This window comes from Silene latifolia, chromosome 10 (assembly GCF_048544455.1).
Source record: "Silene latifolia isolate original U9 population chromosome 10, ASM4854445v1, whole genome shotgun sequence".
Classification (NCBI taxonomy): Eukaryota; Viridiplantae; Streptophyta; class Magnoliopsida; order Caryophyllales; family Caryophyllaceae; genus Silene; species Silene latifolia.
This window is the reverse complement of record NC_133535.1, coordinates 42,962,639-42,978,806: the sequence shown is the minus strand read 5'-3', so window position 1 is coordinate 42,978,806 and position 16,168 is coordinate 42,962,639. Positions and strand designations below refer to the sequence as shown.

Below are 16,168 nucleotides of genomic sequence, written 5' to 3'. Positions count from 1 at the left end.
TTTCAGCCATTCATTTTAATCCTTAGATTAAGTCATATTTCTTTTTCCTATTTTGCCCCTTTCCCCTCCTTACAATTCTTCTTTTAGATTTATCTTCTACTCCATTAATCTTTCTTCTATCTTCATCTTTGTTTCTTCTATCTCATTCTATCCCATTTAATCTATTCTCATTCTCTCTCCTTTAATCTATTTCATGGGGGTAAGTTCTTAACCTTTCACTTCAATTTGTGATAAATTTTAATGTTTTCAAATTAGGGTTACCATTCATGTCTTATTCGATAAAAATCTGGGTTTTTTCGGATCTTTGTAGCTATGTTGAAGGATTCATGTTTAGAGAGAAATTACAAGGCAACTAAATATGGTTGTGGTTAATTTAGTTGGTATGGTGAAGAACAATTAGAGTGGCAAAAAAAATATAATTACTCAGTTGATGTTGGAGAAGAAGGTACTCCAATGGGGATATGATGAAGAAAAATAAATGGAGGGGCTGACAAATACAATTACTAATCTGGGTATATAATATGATATTTATCAAATTTGTGAAGCTTAATCAGGTTAGATTTGGATTTCCCCAAATTAATTGAAAAAAGGTAAGTTGATTGGCTTTTAGTTGGCTGGGTAAACAAAGGGATGATGATTCAAAGATGGGTAGATAAAATAATCTAGGTATTTTAGGTGAAATCTTCAAATAATTAAGAGAATGACAAGTGAATTTTATTTTGGATGAAGGAATTTGATAGAGTATTAGTGATGAAATTGAATAGTTAGGTTGAAACTTGTGTTTTATGAATGGGTAAGAAAGGGGGAAGGTTAAAGAAGGGTATTTTTGTCTTTTCAAGTCAAAAATTGGGCTTCGGTGCTAATTGGTATTGGTTTTTAACCGAACCAAGGATTATGGTAGCATTTTTTAAACTTTTTTTACATTGGTAGCAGTTCTCAAAAAGTGGTTTACTTATGGTAGCAGTTATCAAAAAACCCTTATAAATATAAACCGGTTTTGGTTGATTCTATTTTTTTTTTTTTTGGGTCAATTGATAAGATACGTTGGAATTTTTTAAGAGCGACTCTGAAGGGTTTTGGTTTTCCTGAGAAAATTATTAAGCTCATTATGAATTGTGTCAGTACTGTTTCCTATGAGGTTCTCTTTAATGGAGCTCCCTTTGAGCAATTTCGGCCTCGGTATGGTCTTCGTCAGGGAGATCCTTTGTCACCATATCTATTTATTTTATGCATGGAAGTTATGTCTGCTAATGTTTATAGGGCACAACAAATAGCACTATTAAAAGGAATCGAGTTAAGTAGACGCTCGGAGGCCTTGACCCATCTGTTCTTTGCGGATGATTCTATTTTCTTCCTTCATGATAAGAACAATTCGGTGGAGCAGTTAAAGGATATTTTGGTACGATATTGTATGGCGTCTGGGCAAGTTTTAAATGAGAGTAAGTCTGGTATTCTGTTTAGCCCGAGCACTAGACTTGCTAAGGCCCGTAAATGTCCGAAGGTGCTGAAAATTAAACACAATAAAGGCATTGGAAAGTATTTGGGTATCTCCACTGAGTACCAGTCTTTAAAGAAGAGCTTTTTTAAAGGTTTGGTTGATAATGTCATGAAGCGTATTTCTTCGTGGAATGGATTATTTTTGTCTTCAGCGGGTAGACTCACGTTGATCTCCTCGGTTCTATCAAACTTATCAAATTTCTTTCTATCGGTGTTTAAAATACCGGTAAGTGTGGTAGTGAGGATTAATTCTTTGTTGTCACATTTTTGGTGGCCGGGGAGTCGATCAACTAGGTGTATACACTGGTGTAGCAAGAATTTTCTCAGCTTACCTAAGAGCGCAGGTGGACTTGGAATTAGAAAATTGGAATGTCTAAATCAGGCTATGTTGGCGAAAAATGCATGGAGGTTAGTTTTGGGAGATAAATCTTTCTTTGGTCACGTTTTTCGGGATAAAATTTTTGGAAATAAAAGATGGAACGACGCTCATATGACCAATAAAGGATGTAACTGGTCATGGGGAACGCGAAGTATTTATCATGGTATGCAGTTGATTCGACAGAACTTAGGATGGAAACCTGGAATTAATTCGGACTTAAATGTTTGGATTTCTCCATGGGTAAATGGCGAAATTCCTTGTCCAAATGATAATTTGATTGACTCTTCAAACTATCATTTGGCTAACCTGAAGGTTAGCGACCCGCGACACGGAAATGGATCGTGGAATGAAGCGTTTAGTAGAGATATCTTCGCCGAGGAATGGGCTAATAAAATTTTGGCCATACCTGTCTGTTTCTCACAAGAAACAGACGATATTTTCTGGAAACATACTACTAGTGGGGATTTCTCTGTTAAAGTGCTTATGGGGTTGCATACAATGTTTTTATTAAGGAAAAGGGCTCGGAGAAGGACTTGTTGCGCATTAATCTAATAGGTAAAAAGTTCTGTAAATCCAAGCTTTGGCGTCTTCCAGGACCACATATATGGAGGATTTTAGTTTGGAAAATTATTACAGGAACATTACCGGTCGGATACGAATTTATGAGAAGGAACATGAATGTGGACCAACATTGCCATTTCTGTGAGATAGAATATAGGGAAGTGGAATCGTTGGAGCACTTATTTCGGGATTGTAAGATTATATCTAGGATTTGGGCAGGATCAAATATGGGTATTAATGTGTCAAATTCTGCCCATGTGGTATTGAGGACTGGATTATAGGTTGGATTAACTATCTTGGGAAAATAGAGGCAGCGGATAATAGAATCATGCAGTTTTTGGCCATTATATGGAATATTTGGATGCTTAGAAATAATATTATTTTTAGAGGGGCCAAATTCGTTCCGACTGTTTTCTTTAGGATGGTGTCATAGTCCTATTTTTATGCTTCTGAGGCGAGTCGTAAGGAATTTGTGAATCATGATGGAGCTTGGCGGAAGGAGTTATGTTTACGGGATGATCTTAAGGATCGAATTCAAAATAGCTATCCTTTTTATCTGGTTGGTCAGGAATCATCGTGCTTTACTTTTCGCATTAAGATTGATGCTAGCTGGTTTGAGAATTTGGAGGCTTCTGCAGGATGGGTTATGTATAACAATGAAGGGAATATGGTTTTTGAAGGTGGAAGCAAATTCAAGGCTGAGTCGGCTAGTCAAGCTGAAGCTCTTGGTATCAGGAAAGTTCTGGAGTGGGCATCCTATAATAGGATTTTACATCTGGAGATTTTGACTGATTGTATGCAAGTACTTTTTCAAATGGCGGGGATTGAGAAGACACAACACCTCACTAAGGGAGTACTTGGAGATATTTCTTCTTTGCTTCCGTCTTTCTATTGTTTATGTTTTAGTTTTGTTCCTAGAAACCTTAATAAGCGTGCTCATAGCTTAGCTACAAGGGCTATGAGAATGTAATATCTTTCTTTACAGCTGCCAAAAAAAAAAAAATTAACGCTATATTGTCAAAGTGTAATTTGCTTTTCGTTTGTTACGTATTTAGTGACTCTGGATATTCATTTGGCTTCAGTGCCATGTTTCACATTCTTGTTGCTCATGCCATAATTTGGTATCGTGATTTTGATGGGGCCATTGCAGCTATATTTGGTATTTGAGACCATCTCCTTTTTGCTCTTTGAGATTAGTTTTCTGTTTGTGTCACAGTGTCAGTATTGTTTTAATATTTGTGTTAATTCACATACAATCGTTTATCATATATATTTATGAATTATTTTAAGTTGTCTATTAATGTTGGGGTTACAGCGTTTGGTTTTTAACTTTAATACGTTAGTTTTTTGTGATTTAGGTTTTGGGTGCTTCAAGAGTTTGACAGTTGTTTTATTGAGTTCTTGTGTTATTCATTTTTACTTATTGATTTTTTATTTATTTTGGTTACTATTATAAAATGTAGAGAAGAAGAGGGAATGATGGAGAGAGGTGTGACTTATGGACATCCATAATAAGTTTTCACAACATTCCCCCTTGGATGTCCATTAGTGAGAAATATGACTCGTTATAAACCTTCCTAGAAAAACCTCGTGGGAAAAACACTAGTGAAGGAAAGAGTATGTTAATTTTTAAACATGCATAACAAGTTGTCTCGTTAAAACATTTACATGGCAAACCCAGTGGAACAAAACCATGAATAAGGAAAAAGAGTACAGCGCGTGCTTCCCCCTTGTTATTTACATAACTTGAGTCTTGATATATCTTGAAATCCATCTTTTGACGTAACTTCTCGATCGTTGAATTGGAATCCACTGTGGTTGATAGCCTTGATATCTTCAATCAATATAAATACTTGGTAGTTTCAATATAATATTTTTTCGGAACTCGTAATCTGGACTCTTGATGTAGTCATTAATGATGACTTTTGTGTCTTCATCTCAAATGTAATATTTAAAAATGTAATATAAATTCTTCTCAATAAATGACATAATATTATATGTCTAGAATACTTGTCCATGATGATCATGACTATAGCGTATTAACGCGTCAATAGTGTTACCTCGTTAAAAACCTTGCTAGAAAAAACCCATTGGGACAAAAAACCTAGTCGAAGGGAAAAAAAGTATAACTATCATTCCAGAATTCATTCTCTTCAGGAGAATCAATCTGGTTGTTAACCATTCATTTGAAAGATAATCAATATAATCTTTCTTGCCAAATCATCTTATTGTATGGATCGACATCATCATTATAGACTTTCACTATATTTTTTCAACTATTATGGTACTTACGGACTATAAAGTATTTTCACATTTCGGCGAGAAACTCATTCATATGAATCTCATATGTTCAAACTTCAGGTTGGGACAATAATAATTCAAGCAAACTCTTTAGGAGTTTGAATATTCCATTTTGGATAATCACGATATCTTTCAATCGTATCGTAAGGGTTTATAAATTTCATGGTGAGTTTTCCAAAAAAGTCAAATTGATCAACTATTATCATTTAATGATCATTCATAATAGGCTCCTTCAGAGAGTTTATCCTCATAGGATTAAAATATACTAGTTTTAATCCCGTGCAAATTGCACGGGATTACAGTTTTAAGTGTTGTTATTTGTGAATAATGATTAGCTGTATTTAAGATTTTCGATTTGTAATATAATTTCATATGCAATTAATGAGTATGTGACCGACATACTAAAAATATTGTAAAATTAACAACACAGTTTATATTCAAAGTATATCAAAGGCTCTGTTTGGTAAATAGCATATTGAGTAAAATTAGTAGATTCCGGCCTAATTAGTAGGTTGACCAATCAATCTACTATTTTCATGTGTTTGGTAAACGGCATATTCTGATAGCATATTGGTTGGAATCTACTATTTTTGAATATGCTAATATTAGCAGCATATTGTATTAGCATATTTAGTTTATTCATGAAATCATTCTAATTATCCTATAATCTGCTAATTACCAAACACCCTTTTTTAATGTGCTAATTTAATTTGATAGTCAAACATGCTACTAAAATTTGCTAATCGTATTCTGCTAACGTTATTCGTTATTATGAATCTGCTTCTGTTGTTTGCCAAACAGGGCCAAAACACAATAAACTTGTATAAATTTGAAATATCATAATACAATTATAAGTAAATGACAATACAAAAATCTCAAAATTTTCTTCATTATATATACATTTTTCATTGTCACAACTCACTTATAAATCAGAGTTGTCAAGCTATTTTCACTTGTGATGCAAGGTATTATTAAATATGTGTAAACACCAATCTTGTAAAATAACAACCTTATTATCATATACACCAAATAACTGTTTTATTAGGCAAGATTACACATTTTAAGGTAAGTTTTGTAGTTTTAATTATTATAGTCGTTGCTCTAAGCTAAAATCTCATCATGACTGTCCCCAAAGCCCGCCATTACTCGTATTTTTGTGAATGTTAAGTAATCTATTATGGTATTTTTCTTTTGCAGTTTCAATGCCCCATTTTTTAATGGTGTCATTATTATTTGAAGCAATTTTTCCAAATAATATTTATGTGAAGCTTTATTCATAAACTTTTGAATAGTTAATTTTTATAGTAATTAAAATTTTCATCCATGAATTGTGTTGTATTTTTTTCCTATTTTTGTCAATTTCTCCTTTTTGTTGCTTTAAATCAATTTTTTAGATTAGTTCTTATTTTTGATATTTTTGGTATGCTGATATTGGTATGATTATCGTTAAAAATATTGATGGTAAGTATATGTTGATGTTATTTATATACAAAATAAAAATGGATATAACTTTATTTGATTTACGTACTCGACATAGTTTAACTAACATTTTTTGTCATATTATTCCAAAAATTCTTTAAAGTAACTAATTTTAGAATATCATTTATCTAATTTACTTGATTTGTTAAAATTTAAAATGAAAATCACTAAAACTTGGGAGAGACGGTCTCTCACTAAGTTATGGAGAGACTAATCTTTCGTACCCTTTTATTTGTATTTCGTACCCTTTTTATTGTTGATCGTGACATAGTAATTTCGTACCTATTTACATAATAAATGTACCCATTTTATCACTAATCATGGTTTGTACCTATTTTATTATCTTTAGTACCACTTTTTCTTAATTAATAAAGCTTATTAAGAGATCGTCTCTCAGGAGACCTACTCAATGAAAATAATACTAATCAACGTACAAAATATTTAAGTTGTAAACACGGTTGTAAAAGTCAACCAAAATAATTAATTCTCATGTATTCTCAACATGGCCCACCATTATTGATTTTTTGGGAAAATGAAAAAAAAAAAAAAAAAAAAAAACTACATATGATGATGTGGGTTAATGAGGATGCTTTAAATGTTCTTGTATTAATAAAGATAAGATTTCTCCTTTTAATATATAACTAGTTTTAGAGCCCGTGAAAATCACGGGATCGTTAATAATTTATTGTTTTAATCGGCTTAAAGATTATGCAATACAAATATTTTTCTTAAGCAACAAATATTTAAGTGTTAGTTTAATTTCACTTTATTGATTAAATGAATTAGAGTTTTTACACCTGTAATTATAGATGGATAGTGAAAATAATTGCATATTTGATAAAAAAAAAAGTTGCTTAAGGTAACATTTTAAAATTATTGTGTATGTGTTGCAAGTACGAACTAAATTTTCAGTACCTAATAATGGATATACTTGTATATTACAACAATTTTATATTCCCTCAATTTCAATGGATTTTATACTTTTAAAAAAATTCTGTCATATTTTAAAAATATGTAGAATGCCCTGTAACACTAAATAAGCAAAAAATTTGTGTCACAAATTATTTTCGCGTACAATAGATTTATGGAAATAGTAAGAGAGTGAGGTAAAAGAGTATAACTTTAGAATTTCGAACAATTATTGGTAAAAATGAGCAAAATTAGTTATGCATCTTATGAATGACACACATAACAAATATTTAGTCTATACAATATGTCACATAGGCGCTTCCACTTTGTTCAACCAAAAATATAAATAAATAAACATTCTTATACATTGTAAAAATAATTAGCTACAACTTAAAAATATCTCCTTAAACTATATTGGCAAAAATGTCTAAACTTATTGACTTACTCGTATAATGTTTTACACACTTTGAGTTATTTGATTTGTGACTAATTGAAGTCTTAACAAAAAAAAATTAAGGAAAAAAAGGTGTTACGTGCAACATTAGTGCAACAAAGATAAACTGGGTAGAATTCACAAACTTTTGACAAAAAAATCTTCCAAGAATTGGCGGATGTAATGTCTTATGTGGCTTCATTGAGATTTATACTATTATATGTAATTATAAATACTACATAGTATAAAATGAGTACCTGTCAAAAAATAAAAAGTCAATCAAACTATAATAATGAAATGTAAACTGAAACAATTAATTTAATTCTGTAGAATGAGTTGCAATTAAATAAGAATATAAAATATATTGTAGCTACGTAAAGTTGTTATAAAGTCAAGTTGAAATGATTAATTAAATTAGGATTTTATGTGAACCAAATAATTTTGAATTGAGTGTGGAAGCTTAAAAATGAAAAATCTTCAAAATAAAATCTCAAAAGTGTTGAAGGTAGAGAAGTCGAAACATTGTGGTAATGCAAATGATGATAATTGTAGACAAAAATAAGACATTGTGTATAGGTAGTATAAATGAGGAGAGGGAAGCCAAAAAATCAACTAAGAAAGGATTTAGATGTCAAATTAGTAGAGTAAATTAATTATTAATTATTAATAGCTATAAATATGAGAGGAAACTAAAAAGTTTATTGACATTTACATTCTTTTGTACAACATAAATTTTATTTTTACTTTCACTAATTATATGCATGTGACACATCACAATTCAAGATGACTTTTGATAGGAGACATTACTTAGTGAAATGCTTAGTTTTATCTTTTTAAAATATTGTATAGATTTTCCGTGAAAATCACGTGACTTTTCTAGCTCGTCATTAATAATTATTTGGTCACGAAATCTTTTTTTTTTTTTTTTTTTTCTTATAGTGTCTTGATACTTACATCATCCTTTATTGTTTATTTGTTATTGCATCATGTTTATATTATTCAACATTTAAATAATTATTTGCTCACGTAATAATTATTTGCTCACGTGACTTTTCTAGCTCGTCATTAATAAGTATTTGTTATCTATAGCCAAATGATATTGTATTTATTCGACATTTAAATGATATTTTTTCTAGTTTATAACTTTATTAAAATGATGATATCATAAAAATAGTAAGTAACATCAACCATAGTTATATTTTATGTTTGAAAATAATAATTATATTGAAAAACTAAACTATTCTTCACTCATTTTCACTTAACCGTTGTAAAATTTAATCAAATAAAAAAATTAAATGAGATGGATATAATAGATCGAGATAAAAAAAACATCGACATTACTGCAATATTCTCACTTCAAAAATTCAAAAATAAAAAAATTCGTTACTATTTGATAGTCAAAGTACGAGCAAAATATAAATTTTATTCAATACATATTTAATATGTTGTTAATCCCAACAAATTAACTACACATTATTAATTAATGAATACATTAAAAAAAATTCAAAACATTACATTGTTCTTAAGAATGTGTGAGACAAAAAATTTAAGGGTACAATTTGGTCAAGCTAGACTTTCATTCACCAAAGTTGGACATTCTTTCGCCACAATGGATGGTGATATATATTCGATCATCGATCATCAATAATCTCAAGTGTCATCATCAACATTCGACAATACCAAAAACGAACAATACGATATAAATGCTTGTTAATTATACATTCTCTTTTCTTCTATTTTTCTCTTATCTCTTCATTTCCCGTTCATTTCACCACAAAAGAAAGATAGTTTTTTTTTTTTTTTTAAAAAGTTCAATCAAATGAAAACAAATAGGTAAGCTAGATTCTCATCTACTAATCTTATTTTATAGGTAAAATTTGTTGATGGTTTCATAATTATGGAATATGAAAAGTTTGGTATTAAAGAGGAATAAATTTTAATTATGAAATAGAGTAATGTTTGGAAGATGAAAGTTTACGTAGGATAAATGATTATAATATATTCATTACTACTTTGTCTTTTTGTATTTTGTTTTTAATTTACTTTTTCATTAATTTTTGATCTAACATATAATTGTAACTACTCAATCTAGCATTTTTATGTTATTGTATAACTTGTATTAGGTCATGTGTCTTTCTATTAGCTACTCAATCTAGACTTTTTATATTATTGTATAGATTTCGAAAAAATAATTATTTTGGAATAAATTTTAAAGGATAATTAAACAATAAAAGTGGAATGGAGAAGGTCTCGTTTAAATTCACCATGAACACAAAATTATAAATATAATTATTTTAGTTTACTTACTAAATATATTGCTAAACAACGCAATTTGTGTGTTTTTTTTTTATAAAACCTTATCCTTTACGTGAAATAATTTCATGAACTAAATACATTGTATTAATACCCTTTTAAAATTCTATTATTAGTCTATAATTTCAGTTAAGTATTTACAAAATTTGTATGTAAATTACTTAAATTAAATAAATATTTATTTTCCAAATATTTTATATTTTCCTAAGAAAATATTCTATATGATCTTTAATACTCATTTGTTGATTAATTAGTTCTGTAAAACATCTTCTATATACAACAAAGTTATGGTATATTATTGTTTTTTTTTCTAGTAATAACAATAGTGAATTAATGCCTTTAAAAAAAAACAATAGTGAATTAGTGACAATACAATTTTTTTTTTAACTTCATTTATTCTTTTTCGTTCTTAATTTCTTATATATTCAGTTTTTTTATTTCGAATACATATAATACTACTCCATATGAAATATCTTGAAATTATTAACTTATAGTTAATGCGTATTTTTTTATTATAGTTTTTTTTTAGTTAATTAAATTTAAAACTAATGGAATATGGATGGATTTTTAAAGAAAATAAGTGAATTAAATTAATGCAATATAATATTAAATTGATAATGCATGTCATATTAGTTTGTCAAGTCATATTGTTATTGTGTATGTGGCTTTTTTTTTCATCTTATGTGGCATTATCTATGTGCCATTTTTAGGCTAGCCTTTTAATAGTATTTTATAGATTTATCAATTTAAAACAAAACCATTAAACATTTGCTTGCATATGGAATGAAACACATTTCTAAATAACATATTCAAAAACAATGCAATAATAATAATCTAAATATTAAAATTAAGACGCAATGATGAATTTATTATCTATATGCACATGATGATGACTTCAGATGTAAACTGTACTATTTCCAATATTCATAATTTGGATTGACTTCATGTTAATGGATGGACTTCCGGTCCATGAACTCATTTATAATAATGAATTATATATATGTCGACAATTAAAATGGACTTAAATATAAGATCCTCATTACAAGTTCATAAAATATCGCGCGCAAATGTATATAGGTTCCATAAATATATCGATATAATTTCTCATATTTTATAATATCAGTACTGTTCAACGATGTCTGAATCTAAATATATATGTGGTACCATTATATCCATCTAGGTCATCTATTATTATTCAGATATTTGTGTCACTTCGGGAACACTCCAAATATATCAACTTATTTTACACCAACTGCTTCATCTTGCTATTTATCATCTATTTCATAATGGAACCGTCAATTCATCTTGACTTTTATTGAATTACACTTCAGATGTACATCTATCAATCTGGTAAAAATATTTTTGTTATATCAAATTCAAAACCTCTACTTAATAAGTTTAATGTATAACATTATCTGAACTTCTGGTTCAGTAAGGGATCATTCCATATTTGTTTTTACCAGCTTTTAACTCACTTTTCTCCCCCTAAGGTGGTAAAAACTATAACCAATATATAGTCCAAAATTTATATAACCACCTTAGAAATCAATTTCTCATATCAACGATGAGATTTTACATGGGCATTTTTGTACAATAATAATATATTTCAGGGAGTAACATATAATGCAGTTGGGTTTTATATGTGCTGAATCACAATGCCTAATTCAAGAGATCAACGATTGCATATAATAAACAAAATGTGATTTTTAATCACGAGAACTACTCAGAAAATTCAATATGTAGCTATAAGCCACTTCAATATAACGTTATTCCATACATGAACATTTAAGTTCTTGATTCAACTCCGAGTAGTATTTAGAGATCTCCAACATCACATATACTCAATCTCAGTTTATTGTTTGCCTTTAATAAAATTTAGGGTTATTTGATAAGAATAATCCAAACTATTGACCGTCTTCTCGTAGTAATCGAAACTTCAATTTAACTCAAAATAAACCATACTATTACTACCCTTCTCTCATACTAAACTTGGGTCATTTTTTACCTGTGAAATCCGGTAAACTAACAAGTCATTTTTTATCTTCTCATCAATTGAATAAACCATACTTATCTAATTCCCATCATTAATTCTTCATCAATTGAATCTGACATTCAACTCAACTTCAAACCTTCACTTTTAAACTCTTCAAACTTCCTTTCTTCTTGGTCAAATCCCTCTTTTTCCAACCATTGTTAATTGGACTCAATTGTACAATGCTCATGTTTTCATTGTCACTTCACTTAATCTTCAAAGTTTCAATATTTCTGATGAAATATCTTCATCAGTCTGTCAATTAAACAGTTTATCTTCTCTTAATCTTGTTGATAATCTCTTTAATCAACATATCCCACTTTATTTCTCTAAATGTCAATCATTAGCAGTCCCTAATTGAGCACTAATCTCATTTAGGGAATAATCCCATAACATATTTCTCAGTTTAAATCTATTCATAATCGATATTGATGGTAATATTCCAGAAAGCACTGGTTGATGATTTAAAGGTTTGTTGTTCATTTTGTTGTTGTTCTGATGTGGTAGAGTTGTCGTGAGGAGTGAGGAAAAAGCGATGGTGGTGGCGGCGGAAGCGGGACAACGGAGATGAAGGAGAGACATGGGTGTGGCGAGAATTGGAATTTGGAGGAGGTTGGAGTGAGGCGGCGTCGGTGGTACCAAGGTGCTGCAAAAATGGTGACCGTGATGCTTGGGTGGTTCAGTGGTGTGGGGCGGTGAAGTGGTGATGCGGATGTACTATGTGTGTTTTGGTGTTTGATTATTTGTGATGGTGATGGTGCTGATGGAAGAGACGAAGAATTAAAGGCATTGTGTTAATGTTTTTTTATTGTGACCTGACAAACAGGTAGCAGGTTACCGAGTGTATTATGAGAAGATGGGGTTAATAGAGTACGGTTTATTATGTGATTAAATAAAGTTGGGATTATTATATGAAGACCACCCATAGTTTGGATTATTCTTATCAATTAACCCTAAAATTTATACACGAGAGAATTTCAGCACTTGTCTTTTCTTTATGATAAACTTTAGGTTTATGAAAACGGGTATGATATGAACCCGGATGGCCTGAATTATCACATCTAACCATTTTATGTCGACTTATTTATTTATTTATTTTTGTTTTTAGTTTGCCCAGAATCCGTGGCAATCTTTCATAAGCATTGGTCGTGTTTCGAAAACTTTACTTATCACACGCCCCATTTTAAGTTGCTATAGTTTTTCATGCTAATCATCTAGTTAGCAATAATTGTATCATATAAACTCAAATCAAAATTTGTCTATCCGGCTAGATAAATGATGTGACATATATAGTACACAACATGTGTCTCATATATGTAGGCAAGACTTATCAATATTCCAATATAGAAGATGACTATATTACTCTTTGAGTATTTCATATATAGTTATATGATAAGATCAATATTTATAATTGTCAATACATATAATGAAAATTAATAATTCCCTTCAGGGGTTATAATAATTCAACAACTTTTAAATTTGTTGTACTATTCGACAATTTAGTTTACAATATATCATAAGTTAATCACATTATCATTTTATTTAAGAGTGGAGTAAATGTCCACTTCCGGTGGGAATACTAGTGCTTTAAAACAAACACATATAAGTCATGAAAATATTCATATTCTTCTACTTAACCACTGCTTGTGGTATAAATTTCACACTTTTATTAGACAAGTAAAACGATGTTATATTCGCTTCAGGGAATAATGGTCTTTAATCAAATTTATTATGTAATGTGTCTATAGGATTACATTATTTGTATGAAAGATAAAATAATTTTATCCTCAAAATATGATATCTCATTTGATATGATTCTCAATTTTTTTTAAGAGTATCTCATATTTTACAAATATCCATGTATAATCCTGTGTTCATTTTTAACAATCATACTCAAAATAATATTTACTATACAAAAGGGAAAAAATATATACATTGTGAACTACAAGCCACAATTTTTTCTTATTATAATTTTTCTATTAATACTCACATCGTGAACTTCTGGCCACAATTTTAATATAGGTAAATATTATGAACTTCAGGTCATAATTTAGTAATGTAAACACTATGAACTTCTTGTCACAGTTTCATAATATGTGAACACTATGAACTTCTGGTCATAGTTTCAAGATTTCTAAATACTAAGGTTATTTAATGAGAATACTCCAAACTATTGGGGTGCTTCTCAAATTACTCCAAACTATAAGTTAACTACCAATATACCCAACTATTACACTCCTCTTCTTTTACTAAAACATGTGGAAGGGCTACCTATTGAACCGGTTTTTTTTTCCTCTTTGTTTTTTACACTTTTCTTTCTTCCCTATTCTCAGACCAATGGGAAAGTTTTCTTATTCAAAGATTTTCATCTTTTTACATTTTTAAAACACATTTTCCCCTTTATTAATGGTATTTTTGGAACGTCTTTTTTTTTAGCTAAAATATAAGTAGAATATATTAATCAAGAGTCAAAATGTAGAAGAAATAAATCAAGTACTTGCAATTGCAAGCAAGGTTTTACAGTACCGAATCAAGGACCTTATCCAAATTGCACCAAAACAATCAAAAGCAGATATTTTGGCGGTGCTCAAATCCCCTTTAGCTTACAATAATCAGCCCATTAATCATTCATCTTCCACTTGATTATTAGCAGCCTTCCATTAAAAACTTTGCATTTGTCCTAACCATTTTCAAACTTTGAAAGCCATCGTTTTTGGACCGTTCTTGTTGATTATGTTTCTGGGTACTGTTAATTCTTTTTACCAAGTTTTTTCCTTCATGTTTTCAAGTTTTTCCATCATATGTTCCTGGGTTTATCGCGGAATCAACGCCATTAGCCGACAACGACGACGTCGTTTTGCAGCTCCTCCTGTGATGAAATAAGAATCAAAGGAACTCGGGTATCTAAAAAGAAGCAGCCGACAGTGACATTTCCAATGATTTTCTGTTATGCAATTGGGGGAAATGGAGAAATTAGTCAGGTTAAAGATTAGTGATTAGGCCATTAAGGGCAGTTTGGGGAAAACGGTATACGCGAATAACTTAGTTTAGAGGAGAGAAGCATTCAAAAGGCAAGGGAAAATAAATTTTATGTTAAAAAGGGAGATGAGAGATAATAAAAAAGAATTATTGTAATGAAAAAGGAAGAAATAAATTGAAAAAAATGCAGGTTTTCATTAAAAGGAAAGAAGGAAGATAAAGATCATGTTATAAGGAAATACGTGGACCCCAGGCTAACTTTTACCTGTTGTTACAGGTTAATAAATGGACTATTCTGTTAAAAGAGAAGGAGGGTGATAGTTGAGTATATTCGTAGTTAAATTACAGTTTGGAGTATTTTGAGAAGCAACCCAATAGTTTGGAGTATTCTCATTAAATAACCCTAAATACTATGAATTTCAAGCCATGGTATGAATATCAATCAACTCGTATATCATTTATTTCTCTACCAATATCGAAGTTTTTACATATAGGAGTTCCACATTTCTTTTCATAAAATATTTACTTACAAGATATATTTTCTTTCAAAAACGAATTTGGTTCAAATAATATCACATTATACATTGGGCCCGATTTAGGCCTTTTTGCTTGACTCACGGAAAACCACATTATGCTTAACATTTTGCGATGTTCTCGATCTCTGCTATAAGCAGAGTTCTTATGAAATGTAACGTTCAGTACAAGAAATGGATACAATATTAGATTTCATTATATTGTTCAACTGTAGGTGAACATGAATCAATTCAGAAGTATTTTTCCCTTTAGCAAAGATCGCTTTAAACTCATTTGCGGTTCAAAAAGCGCAGTCATGACTTCTGCTTATTAGCATTTACATGTGGACTTCTGGCCATTATACTTATACAATATGAATATATTGTAGTTACACAATGTCTCCCATGAAATAATAATTAATTATTTAACACTTATATGACAAACCTTTATTCAGTAACTCAATATCACACATTCTTAAAGTGAAAGCCCGTTACTAATAACTACATAAACAATGTATACGAAACCCGATCAAGCTACATATAGTTTAATTAAGCATTAAAACTTAGCAAGTGATACAAAGTAACCAAATATAATGGTGTAATTGAATTTCAATATACCAAAACAAACACTATTTTGCTTGCTTGCACATCAATGACATGAACATGAAATCCCTAGACTATAAGGACAATTGTTTAATAAAATGGCATAAGATTATGATATACTCAATAAAGAAATAAAAATAAACAAGGAACACTATTATATAAAAAAAACC

At 29.9% G+C, this 16,168-nt stretch overlaps 1 protein-coding gene across 1 annotated transcript; it reads left to right on the top strand.

Moving 5' to 3' along the window:
* Nucleotides 1-1,108: 1,108 nt before the first annotated feature.
* LOC141607513 (uncharacterized) lies at nucleotides 1,109-3,604 on the top strand. Its single transcript, XM_074426870.1, has 5 exons — nucleotides 1,109-1,723; nucleotides 2,048-2,284; nucleotides 2,389-2,697; nucleotides 3,006-3,403; nucleotides 3,520-3,604. The coding sequence occupies exons 1-5, from the start codon at nucleotides 1,109-1,111 to the stop codon at nucleotides 3,602-3,604; spliced, it is 1,644 nt and encodes a 547-aa protein (XP_074282971.1).
* The last annotated feature ends 12,564 nt before the right edge of the window (nucleotides 3,605-16,168 follow it).

Excerpts from the sequence above, each read along its gene's own strand:
- LOC141607513 (XM_074426870.1), top strand. The coding sequence starts at position 1,109 with ATGAATTGTGTCAGTACTGTTTCCTATGAGGTTCTCTTTAATGGAGCT. Across the intron at positions 2,285-2,388 it reads ATAAAATTTTGGCCATACCT|GAAAAGGGCTCGGAGAAGGA; the intron begins GTCTGTTTCTCA and ends GTTTTTATTAAG. Across the intron at positions 3,404-3,519 it reads GCTACAAGGGCTATGAGAAT|TGCCATGTTTCACATTCTTG; the intron begins GTAATATCTTTC and ends ATTTGGCTTCAG.